The 22,083-nt window shown below is 41.9% G+C and overlaps 1 protein-coding gene across 2 annotated transcripts in view; it reads left to right on the top strand.

Annotated features, from left to right (window-relative positions):
* Positions 1–259: 259 nt before the first annotated feature.
* LOC126195405 (trafficking protein particle complex subunit 12) overlaps positions 260–22,083 on the top strand; it is a 122,275-nt gene continuing 100,451 nt past the window's right edge. Inside the window, exons 1-2 of one of the 2 annotated variants that reach the window (XM_049933997.1) lie at positions 260–382; positions 739–1,549. In XM_049933997.1, coding sequence (XP_049789954.1) covers positions 746–1,549 — 804 coding nt within the window. In that variant the 5' untranslated portion in view covers positions 260–382; positions 739–745. The other variant, XM_049933998.1, reaches the window with a different exon arrangement.

Raw genomic sequence — 22,083 nt, 5'->3', positions numbered from 1 at the left:
ATGTGCAAATAACGAACTTGCGCTCATCATATTTAAGTTAACATAAAGAAACGAAACAGCTTAAAGCGCCAAAAGATTGTAGCAAACTTAGAAAATCGCACGACAGGTTTGCGTGTGTGTACGAGGTAAGGTAACAGCACACTTTACGTACAACGCATCGTCGTGACACCTTTACCTGTCCAAATACTGAAGGTAAATGCTCTGAACAGCTACCTGCTGCTCCTCATTGCGCTTCTTTCGCCATGATGTTTTGCTTCTCGCTGTGACGAAATAACAAGCGAAGGCCTTGAAAGCGTCGAAGATAAAAGCATTAATTGTGTTGCAACAGTCCGAAATTTGGGAACAGTTACCAACGAGCGAAAAGCAGCAACACTACATATTTGTAAGTAATAGCTGGCTGTCAAATATGACTCACCTGACAACAGTTATAGTCAATTGTCATCGTATCTGTTTGCAAACACAGTTGGATTCGATTCGATGAGACTGTGTACACATTTGACAGCTACGGGTACTGTCGATTATAATTAAAATGGACAGAAACCGTGAGCACTCACTTGACTGAGGTGAATGACAGCAGTTGTAAAAATCTCAGACAAATAATTACATATAAATCTCCGTTTTAGTCCTGTTCTTAATGAGCTACAGAAATAATATCGGAAAAATGTTGTGCGTCCAAATTATTTATAATCATTGTTATTGAATGGTAATTCAATCGTAATTTCTTTCTTTCTTCTGCAGATAAAACATGAACATTCACAAAAACGGAAAAACTGAAACTTCGTCTTTATCAGTGGATCACACTACGAATTCCTCGGCATTTAAACAAGCTAATGTCACTGCTGTGTCAAATTTTTTGGTCAGATATGAATCAGAGAAAGTGAGTCAAACTAATTCTATGGACAAAAATGACAAACCTTCTTTAAGTAAGTATTTTTCACAAACAACGCAGTCGCCAGCAACTAGCTTCTTCGACCAGCTATCAGGAGCATCAAATAATCCGGCAATGATGACCAGTGTTCGTGAGAGTTCCAGTTCACAGGACCTGTTTAGTGCAAGCCAGTCTCAAGTATTTACAGGCCAGGCACAGAAACAGTTTGGTGCAAATCAGTCACAGTCATTGTTTGGTGCTGTTCAAACGAAACTGCCAAGAGAAAATGAACCTACTGTCTGTCGAATCTTTGCATCACAGGAAATGTCACCAGCTGTTGATACATCTAATCCTTCATCTGCAAAGGCATTTTTTGATATGCTTGGTAGTGTTAGTGGTAGCGGAAACCACATTTTGTCTGTTGAAATGCCAAGTGACACAACTAGTAGTGTACTGACTTCTCCAGATTTAACAGCCACTACAGATGACGATATTTCATTCTTGTCACCTTCATCACCACCAGGACAGCATCCAAGTGAAGCAGACAGGCGTCGTGATGCTTGGATCCCGACAGAGCACACACGCAAGGCCCTAATAGCAGCAGCAACTTCACCACCTGGTACATATGCCCCTGATCGTGAGCTTCTGACAATGCCAGGGGTAGTTCTTGAAGATGAAATGGTAAGAAATGTAATATATACTATGTTTTCATTTTTTGTAAGGTTACATTAAAAGAAGCAGTAAAATCATAAAATGAACACTACGTATAGGTATCTCTTAAAAAGATTGTGTCATGTTCTCAACATTTCCAGTTGAATATTTTCTTCTGTAAATTTATCCCTCATCCACATTTTTTAACCCTTCTCCTATAGCAGTCTTTGTGTGGTAAAACTGTACAATTACTGTGTTTGGTGGCACCAGTGGTGAGGAATAATGATTCGCTGAGGTCCTGCCTGACAAGGCAAGGGACAGCACAGCACAAGAGCTTTAAGTGATCAACAACTTGTTGGCCAGCCTAGTCCAGACAACAAAGGAAATTTAGGGGAAAACATTCGCATAGTTGTAAATGTGGTAGGAGAGAGTGCCATGAACAACATACTGAATTTCCTGATTCATGGGATATGAGAATTTGGATGGGATGGGGGAATGTTTAAAGGGTACCATTTTATGCCTACCTTGAATAACTCTAATGAAAATGTTCCCAATACAGAATTAAATTAAATCAAATTTCCTGCAAAAAAAAACCTATTCGGCTTTTCTTTTGCACTAATAGTTTCCACATTGCAGGGTATGAAAAAATTGCAGTTAATAAACATATTGTTTTAACGGTGTACAATTAATGTTTATCTTTAACTGAAGTGGGTTAAAAACAAAAATTAAAAGTGCGTACCACGTTCAAGTGCAATAGAGATTTATTAAAGGGTAAATTGTGTTTCAGGGATGTAATAGGGTGGAAGGTATGTGGGGTAGAAATGCGAGCGGAGGTAGGTCACCGGATTGTGTTTGTGCCCTTCCCAACTTTATGGGTCTCCAAATGAAGATCAAGCAGGTGCTTACACACTTCATACATCCCACTGTGTGGGTCAGCGGAAGCGTCCGATTCCCCCGTCTGCTGTGACCCCATAACGTAAGGGTGTTGTGGCATGTGACGTCATTACGGCGCAGAGTTTATGATGTTTGTTTTTTGAATTTTTGGGATGTTGGGGTTTGTGGTTTTATTTTTCATAGTTGTAGGTGTTTTTTCCTATCAGTAGTTATGGTTGACCTATATAGGTCAATGGAAATGACTGAATCCAATTTTCATAGTTTTATGTTTGGATGTGGATGTTTTGGTATTGTCAGCTGTGGTCAAGGGAAATGTCTGATTCCAATTTCCATAGTTTTTGCTGTTGGTGGTGTTTTGGTTTCACCAGCTGCGTTGACCTATATAGGTGAAGTGTCTGATTCCTATAGATTTTGTAATCTCTCTCTCTCTCTCTCTCTCTCTCTCTTTTCTTCTTCTTTTTTTTTTTTTTTTTTTTTTTTTTTTTTCCTCTCATCATTTTGTGTGTTTTGGGATCATGGTGTGTTTTTTTTACTGTTATACTTAGCTTCTTCCTTCTCAAAAACCTCCAATTTCCCGTGTCTGCAGCTCATGATCTTGTGGTATCGTTCTCGCTTTCCGCGCACGGGATCTCGGGTTTGATTCCCGGTGGGGTCAGGGATTTTTCCTGCCTCGAGATGACTGGGTGTTGTTGTGTCATCATCATCATCATCATCATCATTCATCCCTCCCATGGTTGTCGCATTAGTTTCATTGTATTTTAGGAGGGAGATGTTATTGTCTAATTTATATGTATTTTCCTGTTTGTTGCCGTTTGTATGTAGTCACATCATAGGCGCCATATTGGAGACGCTTAGAATAGCCATTTCCGCCATATTGATGGGTGAAAGCAGATGGGTAGAATCGGACACTTCCGTAATCCCCACTGTGTGACAAGAAGCAACTACATGGTCTTACATGAAGTTACATCAACCCTCCACAGCGCGCATTATGAATCGCTGGTGACAAAATGCACAGACATGCCCAAGTGATGTTTATTTTCCACAGAGCGTGTTAACACTACATTGAATACAGGTATGAGCTACTAATCATGCTAACGCAAGTGTTGCATATGGACAAAATATATATAAATATCTGCACACTGTTCTACTATGCTACAAGGTAAATTTATTCTTAATCATCTTATAAGGCAGATGCAGTGTTTTTATGGGAAAGAATTCTTCTCCAATGAGCACTGGTTGGTTTTCAATTTACAGACTGACTCTGCTCCCCACGCATTTCCTGTCCATTTCTGTTATGTGAACAGACAAATTAATAACTTCACTGGAACATGTGTTAATTTATAGTGGAGTTATTTTCAATTCATTAAATTATTACTTACTTGCAATTGTTAAGTGAACTTCTATGTAAAATATATTCATGTAAACAATGACTGAGAAGTGTTTAATTTGTGATTGTAAATTTGTCAGTGACCTATGTAGTGTTAGTGGGAAAGGGATTGTATTGGTAAGTGTGGCACATTGCTGCTGTCTATCATTGGCAGTGTATTTTAAAGCCATGTGGTGAAGCAATGAATGACCAGAAAATTACTGCTCATCTCTCACCATTAAATGTGTTACTGGTAGAATGCATATATCTTTTCCGTTCAGGAATTGCTGGCACTTGCAGAGTGGCCTGAACAGAGTCCAGCCACTTACCACACATCCACAGTATTTCTTTTAAGATGGGTGTGGATGTGTGTGATGGAATTGGACTGATCATTTTCAAGTTTAGGAGAGTAATCTGCTGCAGCACATTGCTTGGATTATGTTGAAATATCAGAAGTTCTAAACCTTCTCTTGCAGAGGGAGACAATTTAAACCTCTTAACATCTTGAGTGTTGAAAGAGCTGAGGAAGGGGCATTGCATTTGACGCCCTTCATGCCATGAAAAGTTTTCTAGAGAGTGATAGTGGAGACAACAAAATCAGCATTGACAAATACATATTGACAACATGTTACACATTGAGCAGGCTCTTCAGTGTGGTAGACTGTTGACACCTCCAGCTTATTTTGTCTTCTCACACAAGAGACGTGGACAGAGAATGCTGGAGAGGTATAGTTTGTCAGTAAACTGAAGCTCAGAGAGCACTACTGGAAGAACAATGTCCTCTCTAGCAGTGCAGAACAGCATGCAGAGATTTACTTAGATTCTGCAAAATACGGAAGCATCCGATTCCACCTGTCTGCTTTGACCCATGACATCACAAATACGACGGAAATGACCATACATTACGACTCCAATATGGTGCCTATGACGTCATTACGTAAAAATGACAACAAACACAAAAATACTTTGAAAAACCAACACACACACACACACATTCCACAAAAAACCTAATAAAACTAATGGGACAGGAGAGCTTCTGTTAAGTTTGGAAGGTAGGAGATGAGGTACTGACAGAAGTAAAGCTGCGAGGGTGGGGCGTGAGTCGTGCTTTGGTAGCTCAGTCGGTAGAGCACTTGCCCGCAAAAGGCAAATATCCCCGAGTTCGAGTCTCGGTCCGGCACACAGTTTTAAACTGCCAGGAAGTTTCATATCAGCACACACTCCGCTGCAGAGTGAAAATCTCATTCTGGTAATGGGACAAGCTTGGGAAATTGGGGTTTTTGGGTGGGGACAAATTAAATATAAACAAATTTAGACACACACCACCATACCAAACCACACAAAACGACTAAATAAACAGACAACACAAAACTCTGGAATTGGACACTTCCCTTGACCTATATAGCTCAACAGAAGCTCCCAATCCCACAAATTGGAATCGAACACTTCCCTTGACCTGTATAGCTCAACAGCAACTCCCGGTACTGGAACCCCCTCAGCCATAACCACACATTGGAATCAAACACTTTCCTTGACCTATATGGCTCAATAGCAATTCCTGATACCGGAACAACCTACAACCACCCATTGGAATCGAACAGTTCCCTTCACCCACATAGGTCAACAGCGACTCCCAATACCAAAAAACCCACAGATACGACCACAAATTGTAATTTAAAACTTCCCTTCAACTACATACCTACAAACCAACACACAATACCAAATCGCCAATGCAACAAACCACACACCTCAGAACCACTCCACCAGCCACAACAACACCCAACAAATACACTAAAAACAAGGAAAATGAAAACTTACCGCAACAAAGTTCCCGCACCACAACCTAGGTCAGCCACCACAATCACACACAGGCACACACCCAGCCACAAACATACACATCCATACATACACACACCCACACACCAATGAAAAAATACACAACCAAAAGAAAGACCCAACCCAACCTCCCCCCCTCACCCCAAAATAAAATACCCACAAACAAAAAACAAACACAAAGTAAACAAATCTAAATTGCACACTACAACTCAATGAAAACTAAATCACAAACCAACACACTCCTCCCTCCCTCCCTCCCCCCTTCACAAACACTACCAACAACAACCCCCCCCCCCCAAGCTGCAGCCACCCACCCACAAAAACCACCATAACCATCCGCCTTTGGCCTGTACATCTTACTGATAGCCCTTAAAAAACCCCGAAAGCCCTCAGGGACACTCTTCCCCCAACAGTACTCATCTAAATGAGACTGAAGGTTAGAAGAGCGCCTCTTCCCCCGCCCAAGAAATGACTTAATGGTCCCACACATCCCCTCTATGGTATTCGTACAAGCCCCTGTCTCATAATTTTTAAACTCTAAACTATGGTTCACTACTAAATGATTGTACCCCCCTCTCACCCAACCCCCTATAAGAAGAAAAAGCATCAGAAACTACAGTAGAACCTGGTTCTATAAACTCAATCAACCCAACTAATTCCCTCTTAGACCGCCCTCCACAACCCTAAAAACACATTCCGAACACTCACCTCCCGGTACAACACCCCCTCACACCCAGAGACCAACCACCCCTCCCATACTTCCTTTTCCCAAACTGCGACTTGTCCACCTCCACCACAACCCCAGGCCCACCCAACTTACCCCTGTACTTAATAAACTCAGAACATACTTCGCGACAAAACAAAAACCAGTGAAGCACACTCCTCTCACTCACACCAGTCTCATGCATGCAAAAACTGTGAGAGGATTTATAACAAAAGTAGTACATCAACAACACAATCTCGCGCATGCCCAACCTAGACGTATCAAACCAGGAACCGCGACATATGGAGTGCCATAGGTTATCCCTACGGCACCGCCACTTATAACCGTCCCTGGTCCAAGACGCCATAACTTTTGCCAATGTCATGTCGTGCCCACAAACAGCGCACTTCACAACCTCCGCCAACAAGCCAAACAGCTGCAAAAATTAAATCAACTCCAACGGACTCGCCTCCATCATAGCATGCAAGCACACACTATTAGTTTTATCCATCATATCCATACCTAACAAGAGCAGCAACAAATTAATTTGCTCAAATTAACACATGACCTGCAGTGAACAGCACTACAATAACTTTCACACAAAAACACTTAATCGTTAACTCACTGAAAACAATTCCTCTCCACACACAGTAAAAATGAGAACCAGCCAGAACATGCAGTAACACCAAACTGAACCCAATACACCACACAACACGAAACACCTAAACCAGAGGACACCACGAACAGCAACACGATGACAGCTACAAACATGCCACGCTCACAAACCAAACTCCGCGCCGTCATGACGTCACACACCACAACAGCCTTAAGTCATGGGTCAAAACCGACAGGTGGGATCGGATGCTTCGGTCGACCCAGATTCTGTCTATATGCATTGCTTGCGTTAGAATCATCAGTGCACTTCATGGAAAAGAAACGCTTCCTCTGGACATGTCAACACAATATGTCACTAGTGATTCATAAGCTGCGCAGTGGAGGGTTGGTATAACTAAGTGAAACACTTGCAGTTGCTTCTTATGATGTAGTGGAGTGGACATTAGGGAATCACCTGCGTAATCTCGATGTTGCAGACCTTTGAAGTAGGAAAGTGCATGAACATAATCCAGAGACCTACCTACCTTTGTGCATCTAACCCACATATTCCCCTCCTCCCCCCCCCCTTTCCCCCTCCAGTCTGTTACAGCACAAGAACACAATTTATCTCTCAATCCCTCAATACAGTTCTATTGCACTTGGACATGTTATGCACATTTAACATTTGTTTGTAACCTACTTCATTTAAAGATAAACCATTAATTTTATATCATTAAAACAATGTGTGTCTAATAATTGGGCTTTTTACATCCCCTGCAACACGGAGGCTATTAGTCCTAGAGAAAAAATGAACAGGAACTTTTTTTAGGAAATTTAATGCAGTTTAATTTTATACTGCTTCTTGCTAGAAGCCGCGTTTTATGAGTTATTCAAGAAAAATATAAAAATGTTACCTTTAAACACCCTCACACACCAACACTCACACCCCATCACTCAGGATTTTTAGTATGTTGTTTATGGCACTCCCTCCTTCCATGTATAAAAAATTGCTACTGCCTGAACTTTTTCCACCAGTCAACCTTTTCCGGTTTTCGTTAACTAGGCTGGATGTCGTCCTTTTGTCTCATGAGGTTGTGAGATTTTGATGCTTTTGATATCTGGGGGCATACATTTCCCAAAGCAGTTGACTCTGACCAGGAAGAATTGTAATTCCTTAAGATCAATCAGCAGAGGGAATTCGATGATGTTTTCAATGTTTTTATCTGTGTTACTTCTGCGTAAGTACTCCAAAAGTAATATACTGTGCGGATGCCCGTTCTCTAAACTTTCTCAGTAGTTTTGAATGCATTACGGGAACAGCAGTGATCAATGTCTTATAAATAATTACTATTAAAAACAGTCTTGATCACGATTTATATAACAAGGTGACCGGTTTCGACCACTACTGTGGTCATCTTCAGACCATTGAGTAGGAACCTCTTTCTGTTGGAGAATCACTACTAGTGATTCTCCAACAGAAAGAGGTTCCTACTCAATGGTCTGAAGATGACCACAGTAGTGGTCAAAACCGGTCACCTTGTTAAATAAATCGTGATCAAGACTGTTTTTAATAGTAATTATTTCTCAGTAGTGTTTTGTAAAAATAATGTTTTCTTCCCTCTGGGGTTCCCATTTTCATTCATGGAAAATTTTTGTAAAACTCATGTGTTGATCAAAGATACCAGTAATGGTTTTAGAAACGAGCCTCCGAATTGCTTTGATGGCCACTTTTAATCTGACCTGGTGGGATCTCAAGCAGTACTCAAGAATGAGTCACACAAGTGTTCTGTATGTGTTCTCCTTTATAGATAGCATAGGGTTCTCTCAATAAACCGAAGTCAACCATTCACCTTCCCTGCAATTGACCCTATGTGCTTGTTGCATTTCTTGCCACTTTCCAATATTGTGCCAAGATATTTAATAGCTGTGATCAAACAGAACACTGCTAACACAGTAATCGTACACTATAGGATAGTTTTTTCCCACTCGTCTTCATTAACTTACTTTTTCTCACATTTAGAGTAAGTTGCTGGACATCACACCAAATAGAAATTGTATCCCAATCCTTCTACAGCCTCTAAAAGATGACATTTTCCTGAATAATACTGCATCATCAGCAGACAGTCTCAGATTGCTGCTCATCCTGCCTGTCAGATTATTTAATTATATAGAGAATAAGCATGGTCCTGTTATACTTCCCTGGGGCATCTTTGATGATACTTTGGTCTCTGGTGATTACTCACTGTCCAGAACTACATACTAGGTTCAATTATGTACAAAGACTTCAAACCACTCTCATACCGGTGAACCTATTCTGCAAGCTGAGTTTCCCATGAGTGATGCTTTTTAAGTCTCTCAAGAAAATTTATTATATTCAAACTTAAAATGTGTTCTCGAATTGTGCAGCGAAATGATGTTAAGGACATTGGTTTGTAATTTTGTGAGTCTTTTCTTTTACCCTTCTTGTATACTAGAATCACCAGTGCTTTTGTCCAGTTGCTTGGGACATTCTACTGGACAAGAGATTCACGAAATTCGAGCTAAGTTGAGGGCTAGTGTCGAGGAGTACTCTCTGTTATACTGAGCTTTGGACATGGTGGCTTATTTGTTTCCAACTCTTTCAGATGCTTTACAGTACCAGGGATGCCTATTTCTATGTCCTCCGTGTGGGATTTTGTGTGGCGATCAGAAGATGCTATGTATGTACAATCCTTGTGTGAATGATCTTTTAAATGTGGGGCTTAAAATTTCAGCTTTCCTCTTCCTGTCTTCTTTTGCTATGCCATATTGCTCTATAAGTTATATGTGGGTTGGTCCAAGATTTTAAAGGAGTAGGATCCTAATCTGCATCCAGCTCTGTGGACACGAACGCAGGTTCCGTGCTCACTGGACCTGTACGGGTCTGGCTCTACAGCTAGTCGGGATGGAGAATATCTGTGGAGTGAATCCGTGTCCATTGCACCTGTATCGGTTTGGCTCTACAGCCAGCAGACGAAGTGTATCTATGGAGTTAATCTTCTCTTATCGAGAAGGATCGCAGTTGTGTTAGACAGAAGTTACGTAACATGCAGCCAATAACGTATTAACAGATAGTACTGATTTTTTTTAAATAAGAGATTGTTAACTGTGATAAAATTATATTTTTCTATCAGAAAATCACTAACACTTTGTCGCATTATAAAATCACAGTTCACAATTACTATGCATGTCGCCCAAATCACATTAGTATTTTTCAATTATTTCTACAAAATTAAGTCTTTGTTAATTATTAGTTCTTACTGTTAAAAATACTTTTAATCAATCAATATTTTAAAATAATTATGAGTATTGGCTATGTAAGAAATTACATATTGACTCAGCAATATAATTCAGTTATTTTAAATTGTGAGCAATAAATATTATTTGGGATAATTTTTCAGGCTTTAGTCCGCTCCATCACTCTCTAATTATTTGGCCCATCTTGGAGAAAATTGTCTCACATGGTACAGAGGTGGCAGCAATACAATGCCGTTTCAGCATCACTTTATAGAGAAGTGGATAAACATCTCTTCATTCTTTATGCCAGATAAGAGGATCTTGAGTCCTGTCAAGTAATTCTTCAGTAATATATTTATCTATTTCTATAGCGCTCAATGCAGCATGATTCTGTGGAGCATGCAAATTCTTAACTTGTTGATTAAATTTTCCCCAAAGCAGTGAGTGATATTCATAGTGACCTGAGAGACTCTTCATTGTTTGCATTAATGTCTTGATAGTTTTGGTCAGTATTTAACTTAATCGTAGCACACATCTGCTTGAGGCTACCTGTTGCCTTTTCTGCATTTCTAGGTGTTATACCATGAGACTTGCTCCTTGGATGTAGCTATGTTACTTGAGCAATTAATTCTTCTATTTCAGCATCACCAAATCTTGCATTTATTTCATGCTTAATTATCTGCCGTCATTCTTCAATACAACTTCTGTTTTGTTCTGTTAAGTATCAATTTAATTTGTCAAGCAAGGCACAAAAAATGGATACTTTTGACAAAGAAACATGGTTTTCTTGAGCAATGAGACTCTGCAACAACATGGAAAATGTTTAAAACTTCTTTGCATTTTGAAATAATTTCCCACTCTTGAACAGGGTAATTCTTTATCTGTTGGTTTTCAATGGCTAGAGTAGTTAATATAGCAGTCTTCATTGTGTGAAATCTACTAATCATATCACACGTGGAGTTCCATGGAGTTACACAGAGTCCTGTTTCAGTTTCTATATCAGGTTTTATTATTATTATTGTGTTCCGTGACATGGTGTCAAGGAGAGACTCCTGAGGAAAGCTAGCCCATGTGTACTAGTAACGAGGATTTCTCAATAAATGCGGCAAGGAATTCTAATATTCTTTTGGCAGTGATGGGGCCTGAACACGCGGTAATATGCTGCCAAAACTAGTGGTGTGAGACAATAAAGACATTCTCAAGATAGAGCTTTTTCTCATATACTCTTGGTGAGTTTGTGCTTGGCAACCAAGGGGCCCCAACCTTAGCAGCACATCTTCCCTTTCCATGCTGCATGTCTGTCTTTCTTTTATTCTTTTTCTTCGCCCATGGGAAAAATGTCTGGAATATTTTTGGGAATGTGTTCTGTGGTTTTAATAACCTGACATCAGAATAGCCTGTTATCTTTTCTTATTTTTTTATTTTATTTTATTTTTTTTATTTGTTTATTTTATCACCTACCCTTACTCCACTTCAGCGTTTGAGATTCCTCTATGTTTCTTCTTCCTCCCTGTGCACTCCTGAAGGTTGGCCCATGCGATTGATGCATAACAAGTGACTGAGTAATGTATAATTCCCAGCCCTGGGTTGACAGGTAGGATTTACACATACTCCTGGGTCCAGGGCAGGCCCAGGGATGGGTGATTGCCTGAGCTGTTACCTTGCCAAATTGCTAATTGGTCCCTCTGTCTGAAGATTGGGAGGTATGAACCAAGGTGGTGGGGGCCTCCAGTTGGAAGGAGCGCACCACTGAAGATGCTGGCAATCGTGGGGGATTTTCTCGCAATGAGCCAATCGCCATCTCAGTCTACATCTACTAATCATAAACAGAATGGGCTAAAGATTCAAAGAATCTCCCAGCTGCACCTCATTTTGTCATGGTATCACATACAGTCTTTTGCTACAATTAATCCATTTATTATTCAGAAATGTGTTGACGCAGTTGCAGGCCATGTGAAATCCTGTGCTTTTTTACCTAATGGAACTTTGCTTTTGAAGACCAATTTTGAGTTTCAATCCCAACATCTGCTTGCAGTTTCACTCCTCCACAGCTATCCTGTTGTGCTGAGGCCCAGTGAATGCTAATTTTTTCACATGGTGTTATTTATACTTGGCTGCTCGATGGTCTGACCTAAGGAGAAATCCAAACTTACTTCCCTGATCAGGGCATCACTCAGTCCATGTGGTAATGAAAATGGGTGATGCAACCTCAGTGCCTACATGCACACTTTTTCTCACATTTGATAGGATAGTACTTCCATCAAAGATGAAAGATCAAAGCGGGCTATGAAATTACCACAGTCCAATCATACATTCCACACCCGGTGCATTATTACCACTGGCAACATTACATCCACAGTTGCAAGTCCTGTCAAAACACGGCCAAATGTGTTACTTATAGTAGGGATACTCTTGAGGGTGATTGTTCGCCTCCTCCTCCTTGCTGTATCAATTGCAATAGTAACCATGCAACCTCATCTTGAGAATGTCCTATGTATTTCAATGAGTGGGACATCCAGAAGATCCAGGTGAAGGAGAAAGTACCCTACCCTATAGCTCGCAACTTGTTGGCTTGTTGAAAGCCCCGCATTTTACAATCTGACACTTACAGTACTGTGTTTGCTGTGCCTCACTCCACGAAGGACTTGGCACACAGGCTTCCAACCTCAAATTCAACATTGCACTTCTAAAATTAACCAGTATCACAGTTGCATCCTTGTCTCCTCATCCAGGTGCGCAACAAGCCACCAAATTGCACCCAGTGGTGAAATCACCTGCTTCACATCCGGCTGGAAACGACAAAAGAAATACTCTCCCAAAGACTTCTTACATCCCTCCACCCAACAAGCATCTGAGTCTTCATCTGCCAACTATAAAGGCTCTAAGAAATCAGAAAGAAACAAGGAGTCTTCTCCTTCCCAGCCTTGGAGATCCTCTTAAATGGTGTCACCATGTGTTACGCTCACCCAACTGACCTCCATTTCGCTGGTGTGTACTGCCTACTGTTTTTCTGCCCAGAAATCCACAGGCCAATCCAGAGAGGATGCCAGTGTCTCTTTTGATGTAGTGGAACAGAATCCTTCAGCCTCAACACTCTGTAGCAGTGAGTTTCCAAAGGCTGGCACTCAGCATCCGCTGAGGTGACAACCCTTAATTTGTTCCTTCTTCCCCTTTCCCCATCATGACTCTTCTTCAAAGGTACAGTCATAGCATTAGATCCAACAAGAAGGAATTATGGGTAGATCCAGTAAGAAGGAATTATGGCTGCAGTGTCTGCTAGTTTTCTACCTTCAAGAAATGAAATTGCAACCTTGTGACCGCTTTGGCTTCTCCCATTTCCTTTCGTTCTACTTTGAACCCCCCACCCTGAGGACTGCATTCCATCTCATGGGGAAGTCATTATGCTCATCTAGGATGATGTTCATAGTCACACCATCTCCCTGAACACCTGGCTGCAAGCTGTTGTGGTCTGCATTATCCTTCTTCGCTTCACCTTTTACCCTTGTACCGTTTACGTCCCTCTGTCAGTGTCACCAGGGCAGACTTCTTCCAGCTTATTGGTCAACTCCCTCACACCTTTTTGCTGCTCATTGACTTTAATGCACACCATCCCCTTTGGGACTCTTCCAGAACCTGCTAGAGAGGTACCCTATTGGCTGACCTCAATCAACTCGATCTCATTTGTCTTAACGCTGTGGAGCACCCATGTTTCTTTCAAACTCCATGCACATCTATTCCCTTTTGGACCCCTCATTCTGTACTGCCAAGTGTGCCCGTCGTCTCGAATGGTTTGTCCTCTTTGACACAAACTTGAGTGACCATTTCCCATGTGCTATCCGTTTGCTGACTCCTATCCCACCTCTATGTGACCCAATGGGCAGCTTCCTAAGGCTGACTGGAGGCTTTACTCCTCCCTGGCGCCCTTCAGTGAACAACATTTCCCCAGTTGTGATGACCAGGTGGAAAACCTTACAAAAGGTATCCTTAACGCCACAGAATGTTCCATATCCTGCGCTTCATCTTTACCGTACCATGTGCCGGTCCCTTGGTGGACTGAGGCACGCTGCAACACGATTTGTGCATGGAGACTTGTTCTCTGTGTTTCCAAACATCATCCTATCATGGCAAACTATATTCATTATAAACACTTGCGTGCACAGTGTCATCACATTTTTCAGGATAGCAAAAAAGTTATCTGGATTTCACTTACTAGTTGTTTTAACAGTTTCATTTCCTCTTCCATCATGTAGGGACAACCTTTGGCGGCTCTCCTGGACCAAGGCCCACTCCCCAATTTCTGACTTGACCGTAGCAGACAATGTTATTGTGGACCCTAATGCTGTCTCCAAAATCTTAGGCTGCTATTTTGCAACCTGCCTTCCTCCATCAGAAACGAATGGAGGCAGCTCAGGTGGTACCCTTCTCCTCTCAGAATCATGAATATTACAGTGCTGCCTTTACTATGAGGGAGTTAGATGATGCTCTCACTTCATCCCAATCTTCTGCCCAATGGCTGGACAATGTTCACATTCAGATGTTGCAGCACATTTCTCTTGTCCCACCATTAGCCTTGATGACAGCTTCCACTCTCTCAGACATACGTTCAGTTAGGTGCTGGAAGGTTTCTTGGGGAATGGCATCCCATTCTTCATGGAGTGCTGCACTGAGGAGAGGTATCGATGTCAGTTGGTGAGGCCTTACATGAAGTCGGCATTCCAAAACATCCCAAAGGTGTTCTGTAGGATTCAGGTTAGGACTCTGTGCAGGCCAGTCCATTACAGGGATGTTATTGTCATATAACCACTCCACCACAGGCCGTGCATTATGAACAGCTGCTTGCCCATATTGAAAGATGCAATCACCATCCCCGAATTGCTCTTCAACAAGAAGGTGCTTAAAACATCAATGTAGGCCTATGCTGTGTTAGTGCCACACAAAACAACAAGGGGTGTAAGCCCGCTCCATGAAAAACATGACCACACCATAACACCACCGCCTCCGAATTTTGCTGTTGGCACTACACACACTGGCAGATGACGTTCACTGGGCATTCGCCATACCCACACCCTGCCATCGGATTGCCACATTGTGTACCATGATTCGTCACTCCACACAATGTTTTTCCATTGTTCAATCGTCCAATGTTTACGCTCCTTACACCAAGGGAGGCTTTGTTTGGCATTTACCGGCATGATGTGTGGCTTATGAGCAGCTCCTCAACCATGAAATCCAAGTTTTCTCACCTCCTGCCTAACTGTCATAGTACTTGCAGTGGATCCTGATGCAGTTTGGAATTCCTGTGTGATAGTCTGGATAGATGTCTGCCTATTACTCATTACAATCCTCTTCAACTGTAGGTGGTCTCTGTCAGTCAACAGATGAAGTCGGATGGTACGCTTTTGTGCTGTATGTGTCTTTTCAGGTTTCAGCTTCACTATCACATCTGAAACAGTGGACCTAAGGATGTTTAGAAGTGTGGAAATCTCGCCTCCATACGTATGACACAAGTGACAACCAATCAACTGACCACGTTCAAAGTCCATGAGTTCTGCGGAGCACCACATTCTGCTCTCTCACAATGTCTAATGACTATTGAGGTTGCTGATATGGAGTACCTGGCAGTAGGTGCCAGCACAATGCACCTAATATGAAAAACGTATGTTTTTGGGTGTATCCGGATACTTTTGATCACATAGTGTATGTACAATCACATTTGGGCAGCTGGCGCATTTCCCAGAAGCTCGCATGAAGCCACTATCATACCCATACCTAAGTCCAGTACGGACAGACACATTCCTTCTAGCTACTGCCCCATTTCTCTCGTTGTTGTTGTGGTCTTCAGTCCAGAGACTGGTTTGATGCAGCTCTCCATGCTACTCTATCCTGTGCAAGCTTCTTCATCTCCCAGTACCTACTGCAACCTACATCCTTCTGAATCTGTTTAGTGTATTCATCTCTTGGTCTCCCTCTACAATTTTTACCCTCCACTCTGCCCTCCAATACTAAATTGGTGATCCCTTGATGCCTCAGAATATGCCCCACCAACCAAACCCTTCTTCTAGTCAAGTTGTGCCACAAATTTCTCTCCTCTTCAATTCTATTCAACACCTCCTCATTAGTTATGTGATCTACCCATCTAATCTTCAGAATTCTTCTGTGGCACCACATTTCAAAAGTTTCTATTCTCTTCTTGTCCAAACTATTTATCGTCCATGTTTCACTTCCATACATGGCTACACTCCATACAAATACTTTCAGAAACGACTTCCTGACACTTAAATCTATACTCGATGTTAACAAATTTCTCTTCTTCAGAAACGCTTTCCTTGCCATTGCCAGTCTACATTTTATATCCTCTATACTTCGACCATCATCAGTTATTTTGCTCCCCAAATAGCAAAACTCATTTACTACTTTAAGCGTCTCATTTCCTAATCTAATTCCCACAGCATCACCCAATTTAACTCGACTACATTCCATTATCCTCTTTTTGCTTTTGTTTATGTTCATCTTATATCCTCCTTTCAAGACACTGTCCATTCCGTTCAACTGCTCTTCCAAGTCCTTTGCTGTCTCTGACAGAATTACAATGTTATCGGCAAACCTCAAAGTTTTTATTTCTTCTCCATGGATTTTAATTCCTACTCCGAGCTTTTCTTTTGTTTCCTTTACTGCTTGCTCAATATACAGATTGAATAACATCGGGGATAGGCTACAGCCCTGTCTCACTCCCTTCCCAGCGACTGCTTCCCTTTCATGCCCCTCGACTCTTATAACTGCCATCTGGTTTCTGTACAAATTGTAAATAGCCTTTTGCTCCCTTTATTTTACCCCCGCCTCCTTCAGAATGTGAAAGAGAGTATTCCAGTCAACATTGTCATAAGCTTTTTCTAAGTCTACAAATGCTAGAAATGTAGGTTTGCCTTTCCTTAATGTATTTTCTATGTTAAGTCGTAGGGTCAGTATTGCCTCGTGTGTTCCAACATTTCTACGGAATCCAAACTGGTCTTCCCCAAGGTCAGCTTCTACCAGTTTTTCCATTTGTCTCCAAAGAATTCGTGTTAGTATTTTGGAGCTGTGGCTTATTAAACTGATAGTTCGGTAATTTTCACATCTGTCAACACCTACTTTCTTTGGGATTGCAATTATTATATTCTTCTTGAAATTTAATGGTATTTTGCCTGCCTCATACATCTTGCTCACTAGATGGTAGAGTTTTGTTAGACCTGACTCTCCCAAGGCTGTCAGTAGTTCTAATGGAATGTTGTCTACTCACAGGACCTTGTTTCGACTTAGGTCTTTCAGTGCTCTGTCAAACTCTTCACGCAGTGTCATATCTCCTATTTCATCGTCGTCTACATTCTCTTCCATTTCTATAATATTGTCCTCATCACCCTTGTATAGATCCTCTATATACTCCTTCCACCTTTCTGCTTTATCTTCTTTGCTTGGAACTGGGTTTCCATCTGATCTCTTGATATTCATGCAAGTGGTTCTCTTTTCTCCAAAGGTCTCTTTAATTTTCCTGTATGCAATATCTATCTTACCCCTAGTGATATGCGCCTCTACATCCTTACATTTGTCCTCTAGCCATCCCTGCTTAGCCATTTTGCACTTCCTGTCGATTTCATTTTTGAGATGTTTGTATTCCTTCTGCCTGCTTCATTTACTGCATTTTTATATTTTCTCCTTTCATCAATTAAATTCAATATCTCTTCTGTTACCCAAGGATTTCTATTAGCCCTCGTCTTTTTACTTACTTGATCCTCTGCTACCTTCACTATTTCATCTCTCAAAGCTACCCATTCTTCTTCTGCTGTATTTCTTCCCCCATTTTTGTCAGTTGTTCTCTAATGCTCTCCCTGAAGCTCTCTACAACCTCTGGTTCTTTCAATGTATCCAGGTCCCATCTCCTCAAATTCCCACCTTTTTGCAGTTTTTTCAGTTTTATTCTACAGGTCATAACCAATAGATTGTGGTCAGAGTCCACATCTGCCCCTGGAAATGTCTTACAATTTAACACCTGGTTCCTGAATCTCTGTCGTACCATTATATAGTCTATCTGAGACCTTCCAGTATCTCCAGGCTTCTTCCATGTATACAACCTTCTTTCATGATTCTTGAATGAAGTGTTAGCTACACCAGCTGTTTTTGCAAGGTGGTGGAGTGTATGATTCATGGCTGGTTGGTATGTTGGCTCGAATCTCACAGTGTACTATCTACTGCACAACATGGATTTCGAGTACGCTTTTCTGTAGTTGGCCATTTCATTACTTTGTCAACAAATGTCATGAATGGTTTTCTGCAGAAATACCAGACTGTGGCTGTGTTTTTTGATTTGGAGAATTCGATTTGGAGGACTCGAATCCTCCATACTCTACACGTGGAGTTTTCGTGACCACCTGCCCTATTTCCTTCGGGGATTTTTAAAAGACCTTGTTTTCAAGATACGTGTGGGTTGACCCTGTCCGACACCTTCACCCAGGAAAACAGGGTACCTCAGGGTTCCATCCTGAATGTCGTCTTCGTTGCTATAGCCATTAACCCTATTATGGCCTGTCTCCCGTCGGGCATCTCGATGTCTCCCTTTTCGTTGACGACTTTGTGATCTATTGCGGTTCCCCATGGACACGTCTCCTTGAGTGGCATCTTCAGCGATGTATCAGTTGTGTTTACTCATGGAGCATCACTATTGGCTTTCACTTCTGCACTGATAAAACTATATATATGAATTTCTGGCAGTGCAATGACTTTCTTCCACCGTCTTTACATCTTGGGCTTGTTGCTCTTTGTTCGCTGAAACTATGAAATTCCTGGGGCTCATGCTTGGCAGAAAACTTTCTTGGTCCTACCACATGTATTACCTGGCCACATGCTGTATCCAGTCCCTCAGGGTCCTATGTGTCGTAAGTGGTAGTTCCTGGGGAGCAGATCAGATCACCCTCCTTCGTTTGTATTGATCCCTTGTCCTTTCAAAACTAGGCTGTGGGTGTTTCATTTATGCATCTGCACGTACGTCTATCTTATGCCATGTTAATACAGTCCACCATCGTGAAATCTGTTTGGTTACGGGCACCTTTTACACTAGTGCAGCTGAGAGTCTGTATGCAGAAGCAGCCAAACTACCACTGTCATACCAGTGTGATGTTCTCCTCAGTGGATATGCATGCATTTTGTGTGCCATGCTCAACCAGTGCCTCCTTTGATGACTCCCATGGCCACCAGTATGGGGCATGTCCTTCTCTGTTACCTCCCGGGGTTCGCTTTTGGCCTTTGCTCCAGCATCTTAACATCACAATACCTGCCACGTTCCTGTGAACCCTTCACCACCTTGAGTGTGTGTAGCAGCCCATGTTCATCTTGGACTTCATTCGCTTCCTAAGGAAATTAGTCTGAGTTCAATCTATTGCTGTGAGTTTGTTGACCTACACACACAACTTAGTGATAGTACCTTCATGTACACTGACAGCCGTAAGACTGTCAGTGGTGTCGGGTGTGCCTGCATCATTGGCAGCAATGATTTTCATTATTGGCTTCCAGAACGCTGCTCAATATTTATGGCAGAGCTCTTCACCTCTATTAGGCCATGCAGTACATCCACCAACAAAGGCTTTTTAACTGTGTCATACGCTCTGATTCTCTCAGTGCCCTTCAGACCCTCTGTGCGCTGTACACATTCCACGCCTGAATGCAATGGGTCCAAGAAAACTTCCACTTGCTCACTTTTGAGGGAGTTGCTGTGATGTTTTTGTGGGTTCCTGGTCATGTCAGTTTGATGCAAATTGAGGCTGCTGACGCAGCTGCCAAGCCTGCAATGCTCCTATCTTAGCCCACTGGCTCTCCCATTCATTCAGATTGTCTCTGTGTTGCCGCTGTTGACATCACCACTGATCTTCTCATCAAGAGAACAAGCTCTGGGGGATTAAACCTCTCCCAGTGACTTGGCTGATTTCCTCTCGATCCTTTTGCAGCAAGGTGATCATTTTAGATAGGTTGAATATTGGGCACTGTCATTTCAGCCATTGTGATTTGTTAGATGGTGATCCATCACTACTACATCTGCATTGTCGTCGGCCTTTGACGGTTCTCCATTTCCTGATTGAATGCCCATTTTTTTAACCACTTCCATTGTAGTGCCTGTCTGCCATCTGAGTTACTGACCGGTTTAGTGAATGACACGCAGGTGTCAACTGCATTGTACTTTTTATACGTCATAGCAATATGGTGGAGGACATTTAATCTTTAATTCAGGACCTCTTTTGCCACCCAAACGTATTTTGTGGACCTTTCTCCAAGAGGAAGTCCTTGTTTGTAGCTGTCTTTCCTTCTGTCGATTGGGCTTAATGAGTAATTGCTTTTAGCTTTCTTTTTGTATTAGTATTCTATGGTTATGATATGGGTGCACATGACCTTAGTTGTTTTTGCACCCTAAAACAAAACAAAACCCTCACCCAGCACTTCCTATTCCAATTCTGTCACAGGCTTATCCTATCCATCAGAGGCCAGGCACCTGTGAAAGCAGCAATGTCATACAACAGCTCTGCTGCAATTGTTGCACAGCTTTTTGTATTGATATAACTACCAACCAGCTGTCCAACAGGACGATTGGCCACTGCCAAACTGTGCCCAAGAGTAAAGTGGATCACCTTGCGGCACAACCTGAAACGAAACATAGCATGCTTGATTTCAATGGCTACTTCACAACCCAGGCCACCTGGATCTACCACTGTACCACTAGCATTTCTGAAGAGCCCAAATGGGAGTTATTCATTCAACACATAACCCACACCCCAAATCATCCCATCCTCAACCTATGGTAAACTACTGTTTTCACACTTTACACCCAACTGTTTCTGCTCCTCTGTCCTGTCATCTTCTAATTCACATACACTCACCCTCAATGAGCATCAATCTCTGCCAGTGCACCCAGCAGTCTTTTCTCCTTTCTCTTCTTATCTCCTTTTCTGTTCACTCCCTTCCCCCCCCCCCCCCCGACCCGGTACCCCTACACCCCTACCCCCCACCCCTCCCTCCCAGCCCCCCTATTGCTGCATCTGGCAGCCTTGTCCTACAGTGCTTACTTTTCTCCTCCCACCTTTACCATGCTATCCCTCCCCCTTTCCCACCCCACTCCAGATTGCTACTTCCATTTGATGCAGGTGCTTTCTGGCCAGAGATAGCAGTTACGTGTGAAGAGAGTGTGTGTGTGTGTGTGTGTGTGTGTGTGTGTGTGTGTGTGTGTGTGTCTGAACATGTTGTCTATTACAGAAGGAGGTCTTCTGGCCAAAAGCTTACGTGTTTAGTAGTCTTTTTGTTGTGCCAGTCTGCGACTCAATGTCTCCCCTATATGGTGAGTAGCAATCTATCCTTTTCATAATATAGTTATCATTCCTTCCTGGATTTAAAGTTCTTTACATACACTAAAAACAAGATTGACCCCAATATAGATCCCTGAGACAACCTGTGTATGATTGCTATTAGAGCTGAATGATGGGTATTAACTGTGTCATATTCTTCATGTTTTTTGTTTTCTGGAGGTGGCATCTCATCCAGTCATGTGCTGCCCTCTAATACCCAAATTATCTATCTACTTAAGTAACTTATCGTGACTAATTATATAAAAAGTGTTATTGATGAATTTTGTTTTAGGGTTAAATTAGGCATGGTCCAAGGCACAATTCTCTATTTTGCCTTCAAATGCTAGAGATGTCTCCAGCAATGGAAGATAAAACATTTCATAATTTCAATGATTTCTTCTTTGCTGGGCCCACAGCATATATGAGGTCAAAATATGATATTTTTTGTGTAAATTGGTTCCCAGTTAGCTGCAAAATATTTTATTTAGCTTCTGATGGTCGTATTTCTTCACTACAACCTTGTTTCAGACAGTATGTAAAACAGCTTTATGTGTAACAT

This window comes from Schistocerca nitens, chromosome 7 (genome assembly GCF_023898315.1).
Source record: "Schistocerca nitens isolate TAMUIC-IGC-003100 chromosome 7, iqSchNite1.1, whole genome shotgun sequence".
Taxonomy (NCBI): Eukaryota; Metazoa; Arthropoda; class Insecta; order Orthoptera; family Acrididae; genus Schistocerca; species Schistocerca nitens.
Note: the sequence above shows the minus strand (reverse complement) of the source record. Positions and strands in the feature narration are given on the sequence as shown.